Source organism: Macrobrachium nipponense, chromosome 6 (assembly GCF_015104395.2).
Source record: "Macrobrachium nipponense isolate FS-2020 chromosome 6, ASM1510439v2, whole genome shotgun sequence".
NCBI lineage: Eukaryota > Metazoa > Arthropoda > Malacostraca > Decapoda > Palaemonidae > Macrobrachium > Macrobrachium nipponense.
This window is the reverse complement of record NC_061108.1, coordinates 29,437,961-29,462,598: the sequence shown is the minus strand read 5'-3', so window position 1 is coordinate 29,462,598 and position 24,638 is coordinate 29,437,961. Positions and strand designations below refer to the sequence as shown.

Below are 24,638 nucleotides of genomic sequence, written 5' to 3'. Positions count from 1 at the left end.
TACTGAGGAAAATTGTTAAAGCCAAGTGATGAAGGCTCTCATACCTTTTACCTCTTTGGATTATGAAGACTTCCACTACTATCATTTTGTAGATGTATAACTAACGCTTTCACCTCAGAAATACTGTCTCAAGTTCAAGATGATTATATGTAGCTTCTGTAACATCCACACCTATCAGAATGGCAGCCTATCTTTGCATCTACATCTCTTAAAAAAAAAAAAAAAAAAAAGGCTGAAATTATGGAGAGGGAGAAAACAAAGAATCGTTCTTTGAAGTGATGTGGATGCTGCCATCAAAGGACATCTCTCCCAACATTGCCTGAAGCTTATTGCTCACATGGGAAGCAGCAGAGATATGATAAGCAGTGGAGAAATGACCAGACCTTACATAGTAAGATGATACAAAAATGTAACCATGCACTGGATCTAGCTTTAAGCATTGGATGCTCTTGGAATGTACAACTGATATTTATCTGAATACTGTAAAAGAATTCACTTTGTACGATTAAACAACCAGAAGCTACAAAAATGTAATTCGTCCACGACTTTGTGAAAGGTATTTTACTTCACTTGTACCTTCAGAAAAAGCTCAGATTCAACCATATGAAACAAAAGATGTTATCTGCATGGCATACAAAAGCAAACATGGTATAAATGTAATCTTGCCCTGAAAACCACTGGCCTATGTGTGTCTATGCTTTGAGAGGTGCTACACATAAATAGAATATTAATATAAGGAAGCAAAAATATTAGTTTTTAATATCTACCTATATGTCAGTATATCATTTGTATACAGTCGGCCCTCATTAAGACAGACTAATGGGGGGCTGACCGTTTTAGCAGACTGTCTGGTTTAACCAGCAATACCTATATATATATTTATAACTATAAATCCAGGCAATCACCGGTTCCTGGTACTGGTAACCAGTTAACGGTGCCTCTGTTAGGTGTGTTATGACACCATAACTCTTATTATCAGCGCCAAACTGGAACTCAAGTGCATTATGGCACCATAAATGTGGTAGGTGTAAAATGCCTGACAAACAGGATTGAATTCACCAACACTAAAGGCCCTAGGCACCCCAGATTCATTCCTGGCCTGGCAACAGTAATCTTCTGCATCTTCTGTAGTAGTGTGTCTTTTGAAGCACTTACCACAGAGGATAGGCATTTGTAAACTGATGGGATTTGTGTTGAAACAAAGTACATATACAGGTGGAATATAAAGGTAAGGAACCAAAACCTGAAGCAAAGTACATACCACTTCTGGATTACTCTTCATTAACATGACATTAACTTACTACATGAACGTAAAACTGTACCTGTTTAGGAGTTCTGTCCCAGAGCTTCAATAGCTGCTGTTTACGTCTCCTTTCATGATCAGCATCATAGTTAACAATTTTACCTTCAGGACCACTCATATTTGCTATCTGTAAATCAAAGAAGAAAGCTACCATAAGAATTTGACTTCAGCTGGTGGCAGTAAAATAATAATAATAATAATAATAATAATAATAATAATAATAATAATAATAATAATAATAATAAAATAACACACTAAAAAGAAGATATGGATGGGGAATCCAATAAAGACCAACTAACTATCATACTTTGAATTTTTCAGTTTAATTTAATTTTTACCATGCTAAATCTCTATCAAGATTCAGCAACCACAGGTCTATAATCAGAAAATGGGATCAATGCAGGGTAACATTATCTGCATATTTTAGGGCCAAACCACATATGTATCATATATAATAGAAAGTAAAGGGCCAGATTATTACACTGTAAAGCACCTGATTACACTTTTGTAGTCACTATAGCATTCATCAACAACTGTTCTGTGATCTATCAATTAAAAATTCAATGATATTACGAAATGTTCCACCAACTTCCCTGTAAGTTTGAAAAAAATGGCTTCATGATAAGGAAATCAAATGAAAGAGCATCACAAGCACTTTGGCCCCTGCCAAAGACAAACTGGGAACTAGGGAACAGATGATAATTTAAAGCACTGGAACTCATATAGTCACACCAACAGACATTAAAAACTTTATATAATATGGGAGTTATAGAAAATTGGCAGTAAAGAGAAGGGCCAGAGATACCTAACACCACATTTACTTAATGAAGTAACATTAACAATTTACCTAATGGTTATGTATTTCTGGTGTCTGTTGACTATTCATATGAGTTCAAGTGCTTTAAATTATCATCTGTTCCCTAGTTCCCAGTCTGGCTTTTGCAGGGGCCGGAGACACTCTCTATGTGGCTCTCTTTCCTTGATTAAATGAGGATACAGTGAAGCATAGCGCTGCAACAAATGCCGACCAGACCGAAAGAGTTTCTACAATTCAAATTCTTCTTCCGCCAGAAGCTGAGTACAGTATCGCATCCATGACTCAACGAAAGGGAAACAGTCTTAAACGACTCAGCTACTTGGCTAGTCAGCTGAGGGAAAGAAAATGAGGTGCAAAAGAAAATAGGAAAGATTGGGAGGCAGGGGAGAGAAGTTACAATGACTTTCCCGCATCATCCGAAAAATGACATTTTTATGATAAAATAACGTTTCACTTATACTCACCCGGTGGTTACATATAGCTGTCGTCTCCTGACGTCACGGCAGAATTTGAAATTCGCGGCAGCGCTAATGGTTTGACAGGTGATCCCTCTACTCCCGCCCTCTACCAGGTACCAGGAACCATTCCAGCAATATGTCAGAAGTTTCATGCCTACTTGTCCATATGAGGGGAGGAGGGTGGGCTTCGTTATGTAACCACCGGGTAAGTATAAGTGAAACGATATTTTATCATAAAAATGAAATTGTTAAGATACAATAAAGTTTTACACATACTTACCTGGCAGATACGTATATACTTAGCTAATGTCTCTGACGTCTGACAGAATTCAAAACTCGTGGCACACACTACAGGTAGGTCAGGTGATCACCCCCTACCGCCGCTGGGTGGCGGTAATAGGAATCATTCCCGTTTTCTGACAGAATTTTTCTTCCCCCTATCTCCTGAGGGGAGGATGGGTGGGCCATTAAACGTATATATCTGCCATGTAAGTATGTGTAAAACTTTATTGTATCTTAACAATTTCATTTTTACACATGCAACTTACCCGGCAGATATATACTTAGCTGATTGGCACCCTTGGAGGAGGGTAAGAGATAGTTACTCAATATGAATAGCAATTCAAAAAACAGGGAAAACAACTTTTGTTGTAGGTACTATAAATAAACTTAAAATACCTTGATTCCTACCTTATTGGGCAGAAGACTTCATGAATACTGTCTATGAGTCTGCTTGCCTCAAGAGTTCCAGTGAGGATGAGACCTGTCACTGAGAACTCACTCTTCTGGATCATGTCAATGGGGGCTAGCCCGCTTACTCGACAGAGCCTTATTTCGGATCGTACCAATGGGGCCTATCCCACTTACATGGTAGAGCCTTCACCTTTGTCATATCAACGGGGACTAACCCTCTTACAAGACAGAGCCTAGGTCCAAACCATTACAAGGAGCATGAAACAACCAATCTCGACCACCTGACCACACTACTTTGTTATAAACTACGATTTGAAAGTGGTACTTTTCCCTGACCACTTTCAATCGACCATAAAAACAACACCACAAGATTAAAATTCCTAATCTATCTAAACTAAGCTAGATTGGTTTCAGCCCCCTGTCCCAGCACCGAATCCGCAGACACGTAAGGTCCGAGAGAGAAGCACTTATCATAAGTCACACGTACATCTCTCAAATAGTTAGACGCAAACACAGAATTGCATCTCCAATATGTGGATCCAATTAAGTCCTGTAACGACATATTCTTGTGAAAAGCTAAGGAGGTTGCCACGGCTCTGACCTCATGTGCTTTAACTCTCATCTGTCCGAGATGTTCCTCTTCACAGGAAGTATGTGCTTCTGTAATAATATCTCTGATAAAGAATGCCTGTGCATTCTTCGACATCGTTCTTCTCGGATCTCTTACTGAGCACCAAAGGCTCTCTGAGTTTCCTCCCATTTGCTTTTTCCTCTCTAGATAGAACTTGAGGATCCTTACTGGACACAAGGTTCTCTCTATCTCTCTCCCTACCAGGGAAGTCAATCCTTTAACTTCAAACGTCCTTGGCCAAGGCTTTAGAAGGATTTCTCATTTTTTTTTGCTAAAAATAGGGGTTAAATGAACACACTGCAGAATCCTTCCTGAAGCCCACTGTGCCTTCTAAAGCCTGGAGTTCACTTATTCTTTTAGCTGATGCTAATGCAAAGAGGAAAATAGATTTCCTAGTCAAATCCCTAAACGATGAGTTATTGGGAGGTTCAAATTTATCTGATATGAGAAACCTTAACACCACATCCAGGTTCCAGCTGGGTGGTCTAGCTGTCTTGGACTTCGAAGTTTCGAATGATTTAATCAAATCGTGTAGGTCCTTGTCCTCCGTGATGTTTAGTCCTGTATGTCTAAACACCAAGGAAAGCATACTTTTATAACCTTTTATAGTCGAGACTGCAAGGTTACATTTTCGTCTCAAATACAACAGGAAATCTGCTATTTCCGTCACAGAGGTACTGGAAGAGGATACATTCTGATTCCTGGCCCACCTTCGGAATACTTCCCACTTCGACTGGTACACACGTATAGTTGAAGGTCTCCTGGCTCTTGCAATTGCCTTTGCAGCCGCGCGTGAAAACCCCTTCACTCTGACGAGTCCTTCGACAGTCTGAAGGCAGTCAGACCGAGCGCGGGGAGGTTTTTGTGGTATCTGTCGAAGTGGGGCTGTCTGAGAAGATCGTTCCGTAAAGGAAGGTACCTTGGAAAATCTATCATCCATTCCAGTACCTCTGTGAACCACTCTTGAGCTGGCCAAAATGGGGCGATTAGGGTCAATTTCGCTCCTTTCGTCAAAACAAACTTTCTTATGACGTCTCCTATGATCTTGAAAGGAGGAAAAGCGTAGCCGTCTATTCCTTCATAATTTAGGAGGAGGCCGTCTATGCTAATACTGCCCTTGGATCCGAAATCGGAGAGCAGTAGTTCTCCAGCCTGGCATTCCAATGTGTTGCAAACAGGTCTATGTTTGACCTTCCCCATAGGCTCCAAATCTGATTGCAGACCTCTGAGTGCAGGGTCCACTCCGTGGAAATGACTTGATCTTTCCTGCTCAACAAGTCTGCTCTGACGTTTTTCTCGCCTTGGATAAACCTCGTTAAGAGCGTGATGTTCCGCTTCTTTGACCATAGAAGAAGCTCCTTCGCCTTCTTGTACAGTGAGAGGGAGTGAGTCCCCCCCTGTTTTCTTATGTAGGCTAGAGCTGTCGTGTTGTCTGAATTTACCTGCAACACTGAGTTCGCGACTTGGGATTCCCACTGTCTGAGAGCTAGATGCACTGCCACTAACTCTTTCTCGTTGATGTGCCAGGACACCTGTTCCCCACTCCAGGTGCCTGACACTTCTCTCGGGCCCAACGTCGCCCCCCATCCCATTTCCGAAGCGTCTGTAAACAACACTAGGGAGGGGTTCGGTAACTGCAGCGATAGTCCCTCGTTTAGTCTGCCTGGTTCTAACCACCAGCTGAGGTTTTCCTTTATTTCTCTGGACAGAGGAAAAGATTCCAACAGATCCTGATTCCTCTGGTCCCAATTCTCCTTCAAGAAGAATTGAAGTGGTCTTATGTGAAGCCTCCCTAGAGAAACGAACTGTTCCAACGAGGAGAGGGTCCCCAGAAGACTCATCCATTCCCTCGCGGAACATTGTTCTTTCTCTAGGAAGGTCTTCACTTTTAGAATGCACCGTTCCTGTCTTTCTATGGACGGAAACACTTGAAAACCCCGCCCAAATAATCCTCGGCAAAGCAAGCAAGAAATTCTAAGCAGGAGCTACCAACAAAGTTGTTGTCAGCACCGGCGACAGAAAAATTCTGTCAGAAAACGGGAATGATTCCTATTACCGCCACCCAGCGGCGGTAGGGGGTGATCACCTGACCTGCCTGTAGCGTGTGCCGCGAGTTTTGAATTCTGTCGGACGTCAGAGACATTAGCTAAGTATATATCTGCCGGGTAAGTTGCATGTGTAAAAATGTCATTTTCACTTATACAACTTCCCTGGTGGTTACATATAGCTGATTGACACATTTAGGTAGTGGGACAATGGCAGCTAAAATAACAACTGTTGGAATTATCTGAAGATATAGGTTCCTTACCTTTAAAGGCAGCTGACTCAGTGGTTACTGCCTCTGTAGTCCGCTGGCCTTTATTGTGCCGACAGGATATATGGATCCGTGTGCCGGACACAATAATAAGTACTTGCCGTTGAGGACGTGACCGTGACGGACAAGACTATAATGCCCCTGCTCAGGGCGCAGTATAGAGCACAAAAAACACAATGAAACGAGGGATCACCACACCCGGTTAAAAAATACACCAAGACATTAAAAGACTGAAAGATCCTCTAAAACCCCATGTATCTTCAGACAACCTTAAAACAAAAAACCACAATCAAGGAGAAAAGTTAGTGAGGATGGGAGACATCCTTCTCTCCCTCACCTAATACCGTGTCAGTCACAATGAATGGCCCCAATGTACTGCAATTTTCATATGTGGTTTGCAAATTGTCAGATAATGAGATACGACGACAGAATTGCTTCTCCAAAATGTAGATTTAATAATGTCTTTTAAAGACAGATTACGTCTAAACACCATAGACGTAGCCACTGCTCTTATTTCATGAGCTTTGACTCTAAGCACTTTGATATCTGAGTTCTGACATTGTTTGTGTGCCTCAGTCATCAAATCCCTTAAAAAGAAGGAGAGAGCATTCTTAGAAAGAGGACGAGAAGGATCTTTCACTGAACACCACAGGTTATCACTCTTACCTCTTATACCTTTGGTTCTTTGCACATAATGTGTAAGTGCTCTCACTGGGCAGAGAAGACATTCAGGCTCATTAGGCCCCACTAGATCCGAAATGTTCTTTATAGAGAAAGAACGAGGCCAAGGATGGGAGGGATTTTCATTCTTAGCCAAAAAACCCAGCATTGATGAGCAAATGGCCTTTCCCTTAGCAAACCCAACTCTCTTATCAATAGCATGGAGCTCACTGATCCTTCTAGCCGATGCTAAAGCACAAAGAAAAGTGTCTTCCTAGTCCGGTATCTAAAAGAACTAGAGGAGATCGGTTCGAATTTGTCAGACATCAGCCATTTCAGAACTACATCCAGGTTCCAAGCTACTGTTCTTGACTCCTTTTTCTTGGATGTATCAAAGGAACGAATCAGGTCTGAGAGATCTTGATCATTAGAAACGTCTAATCCTTGATGTCTGAACACTGAAGACAACATAGCTCTATAACCCCTAATCGTCTGGGTAGAAAGCTTCTTAGTCTCATGAAGAAAAAGAAGGAAGTTAGTTAACTGAGCTATAGAGGTCTTAGAAGACGAAATTCCTTCTTTTTTGCACCAAGCTCTGAACTGGACCCACTTGGCTTGGTACACTCGATCAGAAGATTCTGTTCTGGGTCTAGCAATAGCTCCTGAAGTTCTCTTTGAAAATCCTCTCTTTCTGAGGAGATGCTCGACAGTCTGAAGGCGACTAGTCGAAGAGCGGACAAGTTGTGATGGAACCTCAGAAAGTGGGGCTGTCTGAGTAGATTTCTCCTTAACGGCAACTCTCTCGGAAAGTCCGTCAACAGCTTTAAACAGGTCCGGAAACCATTCCCTGGCCGGCCAAAAGGGGGCTATCAGAGTCATCCTTATGTTCTGATGACCTCTGAACTTTGTCAGAACTAGTCTTAACATCTTGAAAGGCGGAAAGGCATAAAGATCTAGATTTGACCAGTCCAGAAGCATGGCATCCACTGCAAACGCCTCTTCGTTTGGAACTGGGGAGCAATACAGTGGCAGACGAGCCGTCTTGTTCGTGGCGAAGAGATCCAAAAGAGGACATGCCCAAATCTTCCAAAGTTTCTTGCATATTTGGAGATGTAGAGTCCACTCTGTGGAGAGGACTTGTCCTCCTCTGCTGAGAATATCCGCCTTTACATTCTTCGAGCCTTGAATAAATCTTGTGCCCAAAACAACTTGTTCTCTTTCGCCCAAATGAGCAGGTCTCTCGCTGCCTCGCACAGAGAGAACGAGTGTGTCCCCCCCTGTTTTTTTTATGTAAGAGAGAGCCGTGGTGTTGTCTGCCTGAACCAGCACTACTTTCCCTCTTACCTCTGCCTGGAAGTACATTAGGGCAAAATGAATCGCTTATAGCTCTTTCAGATTTATGTGCCAGCTTTCCTGATGACTCTGCCAAAGGCCTGACACTTCCTTTTTCCCCAGAGTGGCTCCCCACCCTTTGTCCGACGCGTCTGACAAGAGCGTAAGGTTGGGGCTCAACTGGCTTAGGGACAAGCCCTCCTCTAGTCTTCCTTCCGACTTCCACCAAAGGAGGTCCTGCTTGATCCCTTCTGAGACGGGGAACACGAAGGAGTCTGGGAAATTCTTCCTTTGCCACTTCTGTTGCAAGTAAAATTGAAGTGGTCTCATGTCGAGCCTGCCCAGACTTACAAATTGCTCGATCGAGGCCAAGGTTCCTAACAGGCTCATCCATTGTTTCGCCGAGCAAGTTTGTCTAAGAAGAAAATCATATATCTTGTTCAGGCAAGAGTCGATCCTTCGACGAGGCGGAAAAGCCTGAAAAAGAACTGAATTCAGTCTCACTCCTAAATAAACTAGTATCTCCTGAGAGGGAGTGAGACACGACTTATCTTTCTTGACTAACAGTCCCAGGCTGTCCGCCAACCTTAAAGTCTTCTGTACATCCTCCACACACTTCTGTCTGGAACTTGCCCTGAGAAGCCAATCGTCCAGATACATGGAGATCCGTATCCCGTCCAGATGAAGCCACTTTGCTACTGACGACAGAACTCTGGTGAAAACTTGCGGAGCTGTCGACAGGCCGAAACAGAGGGCCCTGAACTGATAAGTCCAACCCTGGAATACAAATCTCAGGAATCTCCTCGATTCCAAATGAATCGGAATATGAAAGTAGGCGTCTTGAAGGTCTATGGAGACCATCCAGTCTCCTGGATGAAGAGCTGCTAATACCGACTGGGTCGTTTCCATAGAAAACTTTGTCTTCAAGACAAAGACGTTCAGGGCGCTCACGTCCAGCACCGGTCTCCAACCCCCCCGAGGCCTTCTTTACCAGGAAAAGGCGATTGTAAAATCCTGGTTCCTGAGGAGCGTCCACTAACTCTATGGCCCTCTTTGCCAGTAAAGCGAGAACTTCTTGATGGAGGGCGGCAAATTTCTCGGAGTTCTCCGAGTAAGCGGATAAATCCATAGGAAATTCTGTGAGAAGGGGGTGCTTGTTGAACGGAATGGTGTAACCTTCTTTCAGGACCTGAACTGTCCAAGGATCTGCTCCCAGGTGAAGCCAGGTCTGCCAGAAAAGTGTAATCTGGCTCCTACTGCTGTGTGGAGGACTACGAGCCTACTTCTTGATGGAAGAGGGAGTGGTTTTAGACGAGGCTCTACCTCTCCCCCGAAACCTAGGGAAAGATCTAACGGAAGCTACCTCGAAATGGTTCAAGGGCTTCCGTGGTGGAAACACTACGAGATGCAGAAAGTACCGGAGCAATCTTCCTGGGCTTCTTCACTGACTGCGATAAGAGATCCTGAGTAGCTTTCTGCGTCAAGGACTGGGCGATTTCGCTCACAATCTCTTGTGGAAAAAGGTGCTTCTTGTCCAAAGGAGAGAAGAGCAAGGCGGACTTCTGGTTCGAGGAGACCCCTTTCGACAAGAAGGAGCACCAAATCTGCCTCTTCTTCAACACTCCAGAGGCGAAAATGACAGCAAGCTCCGAAGCTCCATCACAGATGCCTTTTTCAATACAATCAAGTACAGAGGCAAAATCCTTCAACTGCTCCTCCGAAAGCCCAAATGATTTGACTTTCCTAGCCAGAGAAGCAATGGCCCAATCCAGGAAGCTAGCAACTTCAAAGACACGGAAAACACTCTTGCAATGATGATCCAGTTCACTTGCCGAAAGGAAAATCTTAGCAGTATTAAGGGCTGATCTACGAGAGGAATCCACGAGACTAGAAAAGTCTCCCTGTGCGGAGGCAGTCACACCCAGGGAAAAAACTTCTCCAGTGTCATACCAGACGCGGCTCCTTGACGAAAGTCTCGAAGGGGGAAGGCAGAAGACATTCTTCCCCTGTTCCCTCTTCTCCAAAAGCCAAGAGTTCACTTTCTTGATAGCCTTCTTAGCAGAAATCGAGAGGACGAGACGCGTGAATGAGGACGAGGAGTCAGGCTTACTGTCCTTTTTCCACTGCGAACCAGGAGAAACTGGAACAGAAGGCGCAAAAGAATCTCCAAAGTTGTCGACGAAGAATTGTAAAAGTTGCTTGTACCCCGACAAATGCTTGTCTTTTTCTGCAACTACTTCTTCTTCTTCTTCTTCCACATCCGAAGCTTCCTTCGAAGAAACTGTGGAACATTCCATCTGAAAAGGATTCCTGTTCGGAAAAGTCACACAATAATGAACCCAAGGCGGCTGCGAGGCGACAGGAGAAGACATCTGCGCCTGTACTGAGGCGAATCCGAGCGACTGAGCTGGTGCCCGAGCTAGAGCCTAACCAGGCGCCAGAGAAGGAGTCAGGAAAGGAGCCTGACCTGGCGCCTGAAGCGGCATCTGAAGAGGAGACACATGGAGAGCCTGAACAGGCGCCTGGACTGAGGACGAAACGTGAGTCTGAATGGAAGCCTGAAGAGGAGACTGAAGAGGAGCCTGCGAAGAGGACTGCACAGGAGCCTGTGTCGGAAGATGCAAGGCGGCCGGGAGTGCTTTCGGGGATGAAAGAGACTTACCAAAAAGCTCCAAAATACTGCCTAACTTGGCATTCATCTGGTCTAAAACCGAAAGCTGAGGATCCACCAACGTAGAAGGTGCGGGAGGAGTAGAAGGATGAGCCACAAACACGTCTGGAACCGCAGGAGTTACTGCTTGAGGAGGCTCTGGGGATGGCTCTGAAAGCGTGAGAGAGCCCGGCTTCTCCACTTCTATGAGAGAAGGACGATAGACTGAAACAGCCGGCGAAAAAGCTTCAGGCTCCTCCCAAAAAACACAGGAAGGCTGGAAAGAGATCAAAGCAGCCACCTTCTTGGGAACCACAGCAGGCGAACCATCGCGAGACCTCTTCACCGGTCTAGACGTCTTATGACGCCAGCCTCTATGAGAGGAGACTTCTGAACTCGAGTCGCTTGACGAAAAACACTTCCTCGCAACACCTTTCCAATGGTGAGCGACAGCATCCTGGGATACGGCTACAGGATTGCTTGAGGGGGCGACTGCTCGGGAGCAGATCCCGCTCGCCTCCCTTCAATTTTCGGCATGCCTCCTCCCAGGATCTGGGGAGTTTGACAGGGGCCTAGACCTAGGAGAACGAACGGGCCGAACAGCCACCTCCTCCACTGCACTAACACTAAGTAACTTGTCACATTTATGTACCACTTCTTGCACTGTCTCACCCATTTTCTGCATAGTGGTGAGGAAAGAGACAAATTTCGAGTCCATGTCGGCTCGTAAAACTGACACGGGATCGGGGTCGGGAGATACAGAGTAGAGGGCAGGAGAAACAACAACACTTACGGGGTTAATAGGATCAGAATTAACAGAAAACAGAGGAATATCCTGGCTACTCACTGACTTAGAAGTAGATCTCTGTGAAGCCTTTCTGATTCTATCGTTCTCTAACTTTCTCATATACTTTTCCAAAGCCTTCCACTCCTGAGATGTTAGAGACTTACATTCTTCACACGTATTCTCAAAAGAACATTCATGTCCCCTACAGCTAACACAAGTAGAATGAGGATCAAGTGAAGCTTTAAGAAGTCTAGTCTTACACCCACTACTACACACCCTATACTGAATAGAGCCGGTGTCAGACATTGTGACAAAACAAAATAAATTCCTAAAAAAAGGACAACAAATCTCCAAATCCAAAATAACTCTAGCGCTGCTAGCAAAAAGATCAGAAAACTCAAGGTACATCACCAAAAGGAGAAAAACCAAGATGATCAATTCAAAATTCCAACCAGCAGAGGAACCGTGTTACCAGTTCCGACGGCAGGAAACTTCTGACATACTGCTGGAATGGTTCCTGGTACCCGGGAGAGGGCGGGAGTAGAGGGATCACCTGTCAAACCATTAGCACTGCCGCGAATTTCAAATTCTGCCGTGACGTCAGGAGACGACAGCTATATGTAACCACCGGGGAAGTTGTATAAGTGAAATTAATCAACATACAGTCAACTCCCCGTATTCACATTCTCAAGATTTGTGAATTCACCTATTCGCAGGTTTTTCCGACGATAATTATTCACCGATTAGTGTATTTTGATGTTATTTTCATGACTAAATACATTATCATCATACAAAAATTATTTACTAATTTTCAAATATCAATATTAATGTAAACAGCAATAATATCAATTCATTAAAGAAAATACTATAATAAATTAGTAAGATTTTAGTTTATAAATTAAAAAGCTATATTAGAATGAAGGAAACTCCATTCTACCCCACATCTTTCTTTATAGATCCAAGTAATAAGCTGAGGTCCAGAGCTGTCAAATATGTCAAGTAATGTGACAGGAGGGGAAGCGAGTTGCCGACTAATTTCTCTCTCTCTCTCTCTCTTACTGACATGAGAGAATTTTGATGGTACATGTATTTATAATATGTTTATTAATATTTTCAAATAATAATAATAAGTAATAATATAACTGTAATTACAAAATTCATATGTGATAGTATTTTAAAGAAATACAATAATCTTTCCACACCACCCTTTTAAATAAGGATAACTCACTCTCTCTCTCTCTCTCTCTCTCTCTCTCTCTCTCTCTCGTCCCCCACCACAATACATATGATATTGTGGTAAGTCTCTCCCTCTGTTTTGGCTGGAAATGTTAGAAGTGCATGTATATATGTATCTTTAAGGGTACTACTACATTTTATGATTAAAATAATTATTTACAGTACTAATTTTCAAATAATATTAAGTTTAATGAGATTAAACAATAACAAAATGTATCTCTCTCTCACTAACGTATGTTTATTTGTTTATTATATGATAAGTGATTTACGAAATAACTAATTTTCAAATATTAATAAGATAAATGAAAGAAATACCGATTCCCAGTCCTTGATAAAGGAGGGCAGGGGAGTAAATGACAATTTGATATACGTTTAGTCAAACCTCGGCTTTCATACGTCTCTCTTTTTGTACATTTTGGGTTTCGTAGACTTTTTTTGACAAAATTTTGCCTGTTATTGTACAGGTTCCTCAGTTTTTGTACACTTGGAAATGCTCCATCCAGGACCAATCGCATGGCCAGGCCCCGTAACGAGGGCCCAAACAAAGCATCTCATCTTCTTTCATGACCCATTCTGCTTTTGCGTCCAGTTTTTGTGCTCTTTTGAGTGCGACTGCTAAATAAGCCATCATGGGGCCAAAGAAAGTTCAGGGTGCTAGCCCTTCTGTAAAAAAGGTGAGAAACACTAAAGAATTCAAGAAAGAACTCATAGCAAAGTGTTGGAGGAAGTTGCATGCTGATCTCAGTGAGAAAATGCTGACAAGTGCTGCTGTTTGTGAATTTAAGGCCAGCAGATGCTGGTTTGAAAAATTCAGAAAACGAATGGGCATACATAATGTGCCTACTTCAGGGATTAAGGACATGTTTGCAAAGTGGAATGATGTAAAAAATTTTGTGAAGAATTATCATCCCAACAAAGACGTTGTAATCAGTGTCTCCAACATGTTTAATGAAAATGCAGTGTTGAACTTTAGGGAAAATTTAAAGAAATGCCAGAAACAAATGTCTCTGGGCAGTTTAGCTGTGCGACAGGGGTCCAGTAACTCAAACTGGTCCTAGTGTCGGTAAGAGGGGAAGTAATCTCAGATGGTGCCCGTAAAAAACAAAGAGAAGTAACGCCAGATAGGTCCTTGATACCTGTCCTTCATACCTGAAGTCCTTCTGGAGAGAGATTCCCCTTCCAAACAATCACCTCTCCTCCCTCTCCCCTCCTCTACATCTTCCATACTCTAACAAGTGTTTTCCATAAAGAATGCGCATATGGACTGAAGATTAATGTTTACCAAAACGGTCCTTAGTCGAATGTGTTAAACAAGATTCAGACCATGAAAAGGACAGGTAGGTGTCAGAGGGCACAGAACACTATCGCCCCAAGAACCATCCTGGTTCCCTGGCAATGGACCTTTCCAACTGTCACAGGGAAGTCCTAGGCTCGGGCACCGACACCTTACCTCTACAGGGGAACGCAAAAAAGAATGTTCACTATGGGGGGACTCGGAACGGTTCCCTATCATAAACGCAGTCAAAACCTTTAACAGATTCTAGAACAGTGGTTCTCAAGCAGATTATTCCAGGGGCCACTTCAGTGGCCATGAGATTTTGCTGGTGGCTGCATTAAGTACAATCAATATAAACAAGTCTCATCCTCCATAAATGGCTTAATTATAGGTGCCTACAAGAAACGTCGAGTTACAAATAATCTAAAAAATAAAAACAATGCAGACAATAAATTTTATATTTATCTTTTAGGTATGATTTAAAAAGAAATTCTTGTGCAGGCAATCAGTTTTTTATTCATTATTCAAGTAACAGTCTTGACATTCATTTTTCAGATGCGTAACAGTTTAGAAAAAGGGAATTCTTGTTCTGTTCTCTCTTCCAGAGCAAGCCTCAAAGCTGCTTCAAGATTCATATCAGTCAGCTTGTTGCGATATTTATTCTTAATGAAGTGCAGTACGCTAAACGACCTCTCACAATAAACAGTTGTTGGAAATATTGACAACAAAAGAATGGCAAAAGATTGGCAATAGTGGCAATCTCTTTAAATGGATCCATTAATAACAACAACAACAAAATTAGCCTCTCTCTTTCTCTCTCTCTCTCATTTGAATTCTTTTTCCATTGGAAGATGACTAGATGTCCCTTGGTGGTCACATTAAATTTGCCCAGTAGCCACATGCCAGCACTTGAGAACCACTGTTCTAGAATAAGGCTTACATACTGTTCAAGTTTCTCGATATGCTTTTCCTGAACCGGAAGGGGAGCGCAAGTTGGAGTTAAAGAGGAAATGTCAGTACTAGCTATATTAATATTAGACCTAGCATAGGAAAAAACCATCAGCTGATTAGTGCCAACTACAGACGAAGACTCACCAGGAAGGGGAGAAAAGGAAGCTTTTCCTATATCTGATACTTTTCAGCATTAGATCCTTAGACATAATTCCTGCATTCCTCACACTCTGTATCCCTGCAGCCAGTACAAACATTATGCTGAACTACCTGGAATTTAGGCATCCTGCTTACACAGTAATCATTCCTACATAACCTGATATTAGTAGATTTGCTTCAGGTGGAAGACATCCTAGGAAGATTAAAATTAAAGTACTGTGACAAGAGAAAACAGCCAAAATTCACAAAAATACCAACAATTGCCTACACCTAATGGCAGCAAGAATTCTGACATGAGCTAAAACATATGAAACAAACCTGGTAGAGAACAGGTGAACGAGACAGTCATCCAGGTAGCAATTAGATTTTTTTGTTTGAATCCCGACTCGCCTAATCGGCACAGAGATATAGCTAACTTAACAGTAGGTAAGATCCATCTCTTACAGATTTCAAGCACACTCCATATGGTGTAAACATAAAAGTGGCCTTTTTAGCCCTATTAATGAGGAGGCAGTAAAAAACAATAACATCTAAGTCTGGATTGTAATAGGGGTAACACAAATAAGAGTTGTTTAACCTGCCACAAACCTTTATAATTTGGACTTAATACTTTACCACCCCTCTTGCCATAAGAATGGCATTATGGTATATTAAAAACATTCAAAACTCTACAGAAATAAGTTTTTATTCAAGCAATATATAATTCTGACAAGAAAAACCTCTCAAGAAAGTGTTAAATGATAATGAAGACAATTTCACGACAATTTCAATTAACACTTAATCAATTCAAATACTAAGAATCCTGATCAAAATCACACCCACATGTGCACATGCACAACAAACACATCAAAATATGCTTAGTAGAAATATAACCTCATAAAATTTTTCAAAATATCCACTCTTCTATTTACTATTTACTTTATATAAAAAGCTGTTCCATATGTTTAATGTACTGTAACTAAAAATTTAACAGTTTTAGATGTATTATAAGAGAACAAGAATATGGAAACTTGCCTTTTTTAGAGTATTTGTAACATCATAGTAGCGTTCTTTCAAGTCTTCTATACTACGTGGGGTGAGATGTGTAGGCCAGCGATCATGTATAACAGGCCATCTAAGATCAAATCTACTACAAAGTTCAAATAATGTATCGGTTTCTGTCCTTGTCCAACCATCACAGAGTAAATGCTCACTGTATTCTGCATCGGTGTAAGACAGTAGTTCTATTTTCTGTAGAAAAAAGTAAATACTAAAAAACATTCTCATAATGTATTAGCCCACTATTAAACAAAAACCTCTCACAAAATTTTCTTAGACAAGATTAAAAATAGTCACTATACATTTCCTTTTTGTGTAATGATTAGTATAAAACTTTTCTCTCTGCACTGATTTCTTCAATTTTCTACCTTATGCACATCAATTCAACCACTGCTATAAAATTATTTTACTCTTATTAATGCCTTATATACCATGTCAATAACCATATGCAAAGTTTAAATTGCAAATTATACAGATGAAAATGGTATTTGCAACTTCCTGTGACATTCCATTCATTTACTGTCACAATGTTTATATGTATGAGTAATAATAAAGTTAATTTTAGAAAACTCTTCTATGTTCTAACTATACAGGGAAAACTACAACCCTCTTGAATGAGCTTCTACTTTGCCAAGGCTGCAATTACTAACACAAAATCATGGGTAGATATTCATATTAGTGACTATACTACAAAACCTCTATTGACATTACAAGTGGTCAAACCCTTCCCTTTTTCTCTTAATACTCATTCAAAGGAAACTCCTGGTTCAAATACTGAGGTTTATATTGTATAACACATTAATTTGTAAATCAATTTAAATATAACAATCTGCCATGTCAAGATCAGAACATTTCTGAATAATAAGCACATCAAAACAAAAAGATTTCATCTTACCTTATTAAATACAGCAAATGGATATTCTTTGGCTTCATCGCAAGCACGGCGCCAATGATATAAAACAGCATTATCTTTTCTTGCTGGATTCGTAAACTGCATCCACTTCCATGGACGGACTCTTTTCATTCCCAATTTTGCTTTCACACTTTTGTAACCCTGACCTACATATATATATAAAGATAATTAGAGACATTAAAGCTTACTTCTGCAATGTAATAAAAAAATTTCCAATGTTTTCTAACTATCTGTATTTTACATATATGGAACTCTTCTCAGCAAAAGAAAAACAAGCCAGATCATCAAAAACCTCAATGTGATTATTAGTTACCCCTAAGGAAGCTAGTCAAGCAAATTAATTACTAAGTATTAAGTTTTTCCTTCCATCAAATATAACAAACTATATGATTTTGTAAGTAATTTCTTTTTTACTTAAAGAGAAACAAATGTATAAATGCTTCTCTCTCTTCTGCCTGTCAGTAACACAACCACTGAGATATATTTTTAGACTCTTAAGGCTCCTGTGAAGTTGTAGGTGAGAAATAGAGCAAGGTACTCTTAGCTTGATAGCTAGGTGGCAGGCAGGTAATCCTAGTACAGGTATGTTAAAGAAGAAAAAGAACTAGATATCTCTTAATGGATGTCTAATTAGTACCCATTGTAACCTATTACTGGTCACACAAGGCCCTTCAATGTCCATCCATGTGAAAGTACTATCAAGTGCAGATTCAGAATAAGCTTCAGTTTGCTTATAAAAAAAGAATCAAACATATTGCTGTAAGCATACCTACTTTTAGTACCTGCTATCTCACTACTTTTGGCCTTATTGAAACTGTCATGAAATGAGGGGTGATATTCACAGACATATGCAAAAGACATTGTATTGAATGGAGCTCAGTCGTGTAGCTTACATGCATCTGCTTCCTGTTCAGCGTAGTGACGACTGCGGCCCTCTGCCCACAGGTAGAGGAGGAAGAACGAAGGAGTAAGAGAAGCCAGTCACACTCTCTCTCACTTGTCCATTCATGCAGTACACAAGGATGCGATGCTATTCTGGCTGCTCGGGTGCTGGGTAGGCTACACAACTTGTTGAGCAGCCACCACAGGTCCCAAGGAAAAGGTGTCCAAGGACCTGTGGGTAATATCCTGAAGGTAGAAGGAAGTAAAGGTGGTCTGGTTGGCCCAGACCCCTGCCTTCAGAACCTGCGCCATGGAGAAGTTCTTGCGGAATGCAAGGGTTGGACCAACATCTCTGACTTCGTGAGCTCTTGGATGAAGGGTACAGATGTCGTCACTACCATCCGCGTTGTATGCCCTCCTGATCACCTCACGCAGCCAGAAAGAAAGTGTGTTCTTGGAAACCTCTTTCTTGGTAACCCCGGTGCTAACGAAGAGGCATCGACACTCAGGCCTGAGGTGTCGAGTTCTCTTCAGATAGCGCCGTAGCGCCCTCACAGGACAAAGCAGCATCTCATCCGCATCATTATCAGTGAAGTCCTTCAGGGAGGGGATCATGAAAGACTTGAACCAGTTGTCAGGGACCGAAGGATTCTGAACCTTCACTACGAAGTTCGGGACGAAATCGAGCGTCACGGATCCCCATCCCCTGGAATGCTTAACGTCGAAGGAAAGACCATAAGTTCCCCTACTCTCTTCGCTGATGCCAGAGCCAGCAGGAAGACGGTCTTGAGGGTCAGATCCCTGTCTGACGACTCTTGGAGTGGCTTGAAGGGTCTTCGAGTCAAACTCCCAAGGACGAGAGTCACATCCCAGCCCGGGGGCCTGAGTTCCCTGGGTGGGCAAGACCTCTCAAAGCTCTTCATAAGGAGGGAGATCTCGAAGGAGGAGGAGATATCCACTCCTCGCAGTTTAAGGACTAGGGCCAGGGCAGCTCTGTATCCTTTAACTGCGGAGACGGAGAGGAGCTTCTCTCAGCGAAAGAAAACGAGGAAATCCACTACCTGGCGAATAGTGGCTCTGAGAGGAGAGAGACCCCGTCCATGACACCAACCACAAAAGACGGACCACTTTCCCTGGTATACAGCTGCAGAGGACTGTCTGAGGTACCCAGCCATCTCTGTTGCTGCGCTGCGAGAAAAGCCTCTCGCTCGCAAGAGATGGTGGATAACAGCCAGCCGTGAAGATACAGGGACCGAACCAACCGGTGGTACCGTTCTACGTGTGGCTGGCACAGGAGGTTGTGCCATGGGAGAATCTCTCTCGGTGCTTCAGCGAGCAGAGCCAGCAGATCCGGGTACCAAATGGCCTCAGGCCATTTGGGTGCCACCAGGATCATCCGATGATTCGGGGTGACCAGTGCCCTGCTGATCACCTTGTGAGTCAGACAGAACAGGGGAAAGGCGTACACAAAGGGGTTGACCCACGGGTGTTGAAGAGCGTGCTCTGCAGCTACCCATGGGTCCGGCACAGCCGAGTAGTAAACCTGGAGTTTTCTGTTGTGCCGGGTGGCGAACAGATCCACGACTGGATGCCCCCACAGGTTGAATAGCCTTTCCGCCACGTCTGGGTGAAGGGACCACTCGGTTCCTATCACCTGATCCTGATGGCTGAGCTTGTCTGCCACCACATTCCTCTTCCCTGGAATGTAGTGGGCTGACAGCTCTACCGAGTGTGCCTCGGCCAACTCGTGCACCTGCAACGTTAACTGATGCAACGGGAGGGACACTAGGCCCCCGTTTGTTGACGTACGCCACTACCGTGGTGTTGTCGCTCATCAACACCACTGAGTATCCCACCAGACGATCTTGAAACTCTTGGAGAGCGAGAAACGCTGCCTTGAGCTCCAAGACGTTGATGTGAAGGTGCTTGTCGTGATGGTTCCACACACCCACAGCCAGCAACTCCTCCAGGTGTGCGCCCCATCCCTCGTTCGATGTGTCTGAAAACAGCAACATCTCCGGGGGGGAGTGCAAAGAGGCACTCCTCTTACGAGGTTCCTGTCGTCCAGCCACCAGGCTAGGTCCTGCCTCACGTTCTCTATGAGAGACACGGGGGAGAAAGGTGGGTCTCTTGCCTGTGACCAACACTCCTTTAGTCTCCATTGAAGAGATTGCAGGTGAAGACGCCTGTGAGGGACTAGCTTCTCCAGAGACGACAGGTGACTGATCATGACCTGCCACTGCTGAGCTGGTTGCTCCTGTAGGGACAGGAACCGTCCTGCTGCCTCCCTGAACCTGCTGATCCGCGAATCTGCGGGGAAGACTCGCCTAGCTACCGTATCGATCAGCATGCCTAGGTACTGCATCCTCTGGTTGGGCTCGAGCTCTTACTTCTCGTAACTCACTACGATCCCCAGATTGCGGCAGAATTCGAGGAGTCGATCTGTCCTGTAGCAACTGTGAGCGGGAACTTGCCAGGACTAACCAATCATCAAGATACCTCAGAAGACGTATCCCTACCGAGTGGGCCCAAGCCAACACCAGCATGAACACTTGCATGAACACCTGTGGGGCGGTTGAGAGACCGAAACAAAGTGCCCTGAATTGGTACACCGTTCCGTCAAGGATGAAGCAGAGGTACTTCCTGGAGGATTGATGGATGGGTATCTGGAAATACACATCCTTCAGATCCACAGAAAGCATGAAGTCGTTCTCCCTCATGGAATCAAGCACTGACCGTGCTGGTTCCATTGTGAACCGAGTCTGGCAAACGAATCGGTTCAAGGGGAGATCTATCACCGGGCGCAAGCCCCCCGAGGACTTCTCCACCAGGAAAAGTCGACTGTAGAAGCCCGGCGACTGATCCCATACGATCTCCACAGCTTGTTTGCTCAGCATGACTTCTACTTCCTGTCGAAGCACCACGTCCTTGGCTGAACCAGGAACGGTATGTCTGATGACGGACCGTGTTGGAGGTGAGGGGTGGCCGAGACTTGAAGGGTAGTAAATATTCCTCCTGAAGGACATTCACTATCCAGGTCTCCGCTCCGTAAGCGCTGCCATGTTACCCAATGGCTTGCTAGGCACCCCCCCACTTCCGGCAGCAGGTGAGGGGGAACGCCGTCCCTAGCATTTCCCTCCTCTCTTCGACTTCTTCTTCCCGGTTCCTCCTTGAGAGGAGGAGGACTGGGAGGAGGGCTGGTTATGGTCACTCCTTACAGTCGAAGTCGAAGACAGTCTTTCCTCTTGGCTTCGACGAAGCGATCGTCTTAGCCGTAGAGGAAGCGCTAGCTAAACTCTGGGGCTTAGCCGCAGTCGTTCGAGGTTGCCCAGCCACCTTCGAGACTGCCTGGTGGACTAAACGGTCACTTTCATCAGTGCGCCATTGTTCCACCGCAGTGTCCACCATCTCTCTGGGGAAGAGAGAGGAGGAACTCCGCAAAGGTCCGTTGCGAAGGCCGCCTCTCGCCCAGCCGCCCTGGTCACTCAAGTGAGGACAGCGTCCCTACGCCTCAGAAACAGGTTGGCCCACAGGTTAGCCGTCTAGTGGGCCAGGTAGGAGATAGCCCTACCTCCAGACTGGCACAGTCTCACAAAAGCCAGGTCCCCTTCAGGAGTGATGTTTCCTGAGGAGGCCGTGGCTTTAGACACTGTGAGGGACCACAGGTCTATCCAGGAGACTGCTTGGAATGCTGCTATGGCGGTAGATTCCAAGGCAAGTGCCTCTTGCTGCGAGAACCAGAGGTCTCCGACAGGAGCTTCTGCAGAGACACCTCTGGAGTTAGCCTAGCTCCGGGTTAACCTGTTTGGGCAGCAGAGGGTCCTCTGATGGCACGTAAAAGGGCCTCTGTCGCGGTAGAGGTGGGGGAAGGAGCTTGGACGACCTGCCTGACCGAAGTGAACCTTCCTGTCCGGAGACAAGAGCTTCCACCTGGCTTAGCACATCGGCCAAGGCTGATCGCGGCAGACCCACCGCCATCCTGGGTTCCTTTTTGGGTCCCCAGAACGACTCCAAACCCGATGTAGGCTAAGAAGGTGGGAGCGGCAATCCTTCCCCGAGGTCGTTGTGCTGACGAATCAGCGCAATAACCTCAGCAAATGACCTCTGGATCTCAGGAGTGACTGCGTCCTGTGGAGACGGACCGTCAAGCCCATCCAACGAGAACGCCTCCCGAGACCCTCCTCCTTCCACAGGAGGAACCACAACAGACCCCTCATGGTCTCCTCCTGCCACTTGCGCGTACGATCTGGTCAGTCCTAGGACCGTGTCAGGTTAGTAGGGCGTCGTAGCGGGATTAGGAGGAGTGCACCCCTCGCAATTACTCCTGATTGCCTCGCTCTTCCCGGTGTAGCCCGAGGAAGTCGAAGGGATGGGACACGTAGACCTGACGCTCCCCCCTCACCCACCGGCAGAACTGGTGTGCTGGGGGGGCTGCAGGCGATCGCCAACCTGCGGTGGCGATCGAGCTGCAGGCCTGGTCAAGCAGCTCTCCCAGGGAGAGTGGTGACGGTACTGAGCGTCAGAAGAGCTGCTGCTGGTCCCCCTCTCTGCCCGGTCCCGGTAGGAGCGGCGGTCAGGGGACTGGCAGTGTCCGCTGTCGCGGTGGGAGCGAGGCCTGTCCTCACGTTTGCGTCACGCCGCTTGGACCAGCCTCAGCTAGTCCAGGGGGCCGCTTCCTCACCTCAGCCCGCGGCCGGTCTGGGACCGTTGCGTCAACCCTAGGTACCAGCGGATCGCCACGAGAGGAATCGCTGGCCTGGTGGGAGTCACCTGGGCGACTTCCGCCAGTCTTCCGCTCTGTGCCTGGATCCTAGCGCCGAGCGGACTTGGTTGCCTGGGTCTTGGCTGCACGGTTACCCGCAGGTGACCATACACTCGGTACCTCTCGCAAACGAGAGGCCGAGACGGTACCTGGGGCCAAGGCAGAACCTCTGGCGCCAGGCGTGGAGGTACTGGTGTTAGCCGGCGCTCCTCTGGTCCCCATCTTCTTCTTCCTTGTGGAAGGAGAGACGGGTCCCATTCCCGAAGGCACAGGAGGACCACCGGAAGTCCCAACCGTCCCACCTTCTTCGGCTGTGGGGCCTTAGAAGATGAAGGGGAACGGCGGCAGACGACGACGAAGAAGACGATGAAGATGACGAAGACACCTTCCTCCTCTCCTTCTTCTTCATCAGCTTCCTCAGGACCACCATCAGGTGTTCCATCCAGGACAGGGCCGGGGCTGTTGCCGAACAGGGCCCGACTGCACCTGTCCGGAGGGACCTGGGGTGGGGGCAGCAACACCACGGGCAGGAACAACAGCGGCACCAATCTCAGGAACAGGAGGCGGGGCAGGAACTAGCAGCATCCTCTGTACTGGAGGCAGGTCCAGGGGAGAGCTCTTGGGACACCGGAAGTCAGGGGCTGGAGCAAGAGCGGCAAAACCAGGAGGCGGCGTCATAGTATACCTCTTCACCTCCGGCAGCGGCGCCTGAACAGCAGCTGTCTGGGTAACCATGGCAACGTGCTGGGTGTAAATCAGGTGCGGTGGAGCAGCGTAGCCAGGCGTGGATACCGTCGTGGTGGTTGGGCCATGAGTTACCGGCCTGGCCCCTCTCGCCAGATGACTCAGCAGCCCCTGAACACTCAGTGTCCCCTGGAGCCCCAGCGAGTACCAGGCCCGGCCGAGATCGTCCCCCGTGGCAAGCAGATCTGAGGAAGGATGCAGAGTCGGGTTAGTAAGTGGGGGGGTTTGCCCTCGCCCGGGGGGACAGTTCCCACTCCGAAAGAACGGACGACCCCGAATACAACTGAACATCGGGGTACCTAGCCCCATCCTCCACGCTCGACTGATCGAGAGAGGAGAAGGAGCGAGATACACCCCCCAGGGGAAGAGCCATACGAGGGAGATGAGATGGAGGGAGAAAGTAAGAAGACATGTCCGTGACCAAGGGAGTAATTGGAGAACCCTCCGATGACTCCTTGGCCAGCTTACGCGGTTTCTTCCTCCCTCCACAGCGCGTTCCACTGCTCATCCGACCATACAACACAAACATCACATGGCTCGGTGCGAGAGCATTCTCGCCCTCGGCACCGAGTGCAAAGTTCATGAGGGTCTACCTCTACAGAGGACCGGAACGCCCCACACTTACGGCCCTCCACACCAGGGCACAATCTGCGGCTGATGGGGGGGCGAAGGGGTCTCTCCGGCTCTCGGGAATTTATAATCATTCACTATCACTTGCGTATGAATATACAAAAGACAGACACGTACTTACGTAAGCTTTGCACATGCACACTAAGTGAGAGAAAAAGAAAAAAGCCTTCACGGTGTGAAGAAAACCAAGCATACGACTTGAAAGCAGGCAGAGAGGTGAGCAGCACATCTATCCACTAGCATGGCCGAAAGCCAAGTGACTCCTCTCAAGTAGTTAACTACCGAACCCCCTTGTTCGAAGCTTACGACCAGTTCAGCTGCCGCTAAGTACCTTCCTATTGTTAAAGGACCGAGGGTTGGTGTTGGCCAACTAAAATATTATGATTAATTTTTAACAAAAAT

General features: G+C 45.5%; 1 protein-coding gene and 1 pseudogene across 1 annotated transcript in view; one reads left to right on the top strand and one right to left on the bottom strand.

Annotated features, from left to right (window-relative positions):
• LOC135216741 (DNA methyltransferase 1-associated protein 1-like) overlaps positions 1-17,364 on the bottom strand; it is a gene marked incomplete at its 5' end in the record, with an annotated part of 43,972 nt that extends 26,608 nt beyond the window's left edge. Inside the window, 3 exon segments of the mRNA XM_064252211.1 lie at positions 1,323-1,430; positions 16,282-16,497; positions 17,201-17,364. Coding sequence (XP_064108281.1) covers positions 1,323-1,430; positions 16,282-16,497; positions 17,201-17,364 — 488 coding nt within the window.
• Positions 17,365-20,995: 3,631 nt separating this feature from the next.
• The window catches only part of LOC135216475 (DNA methyltransferase 1-associated protein 1-like), a 39,659-nt pseudogene continuing 36,016 nt past the window's right edge, over positions 20,996-24,638 (top strand).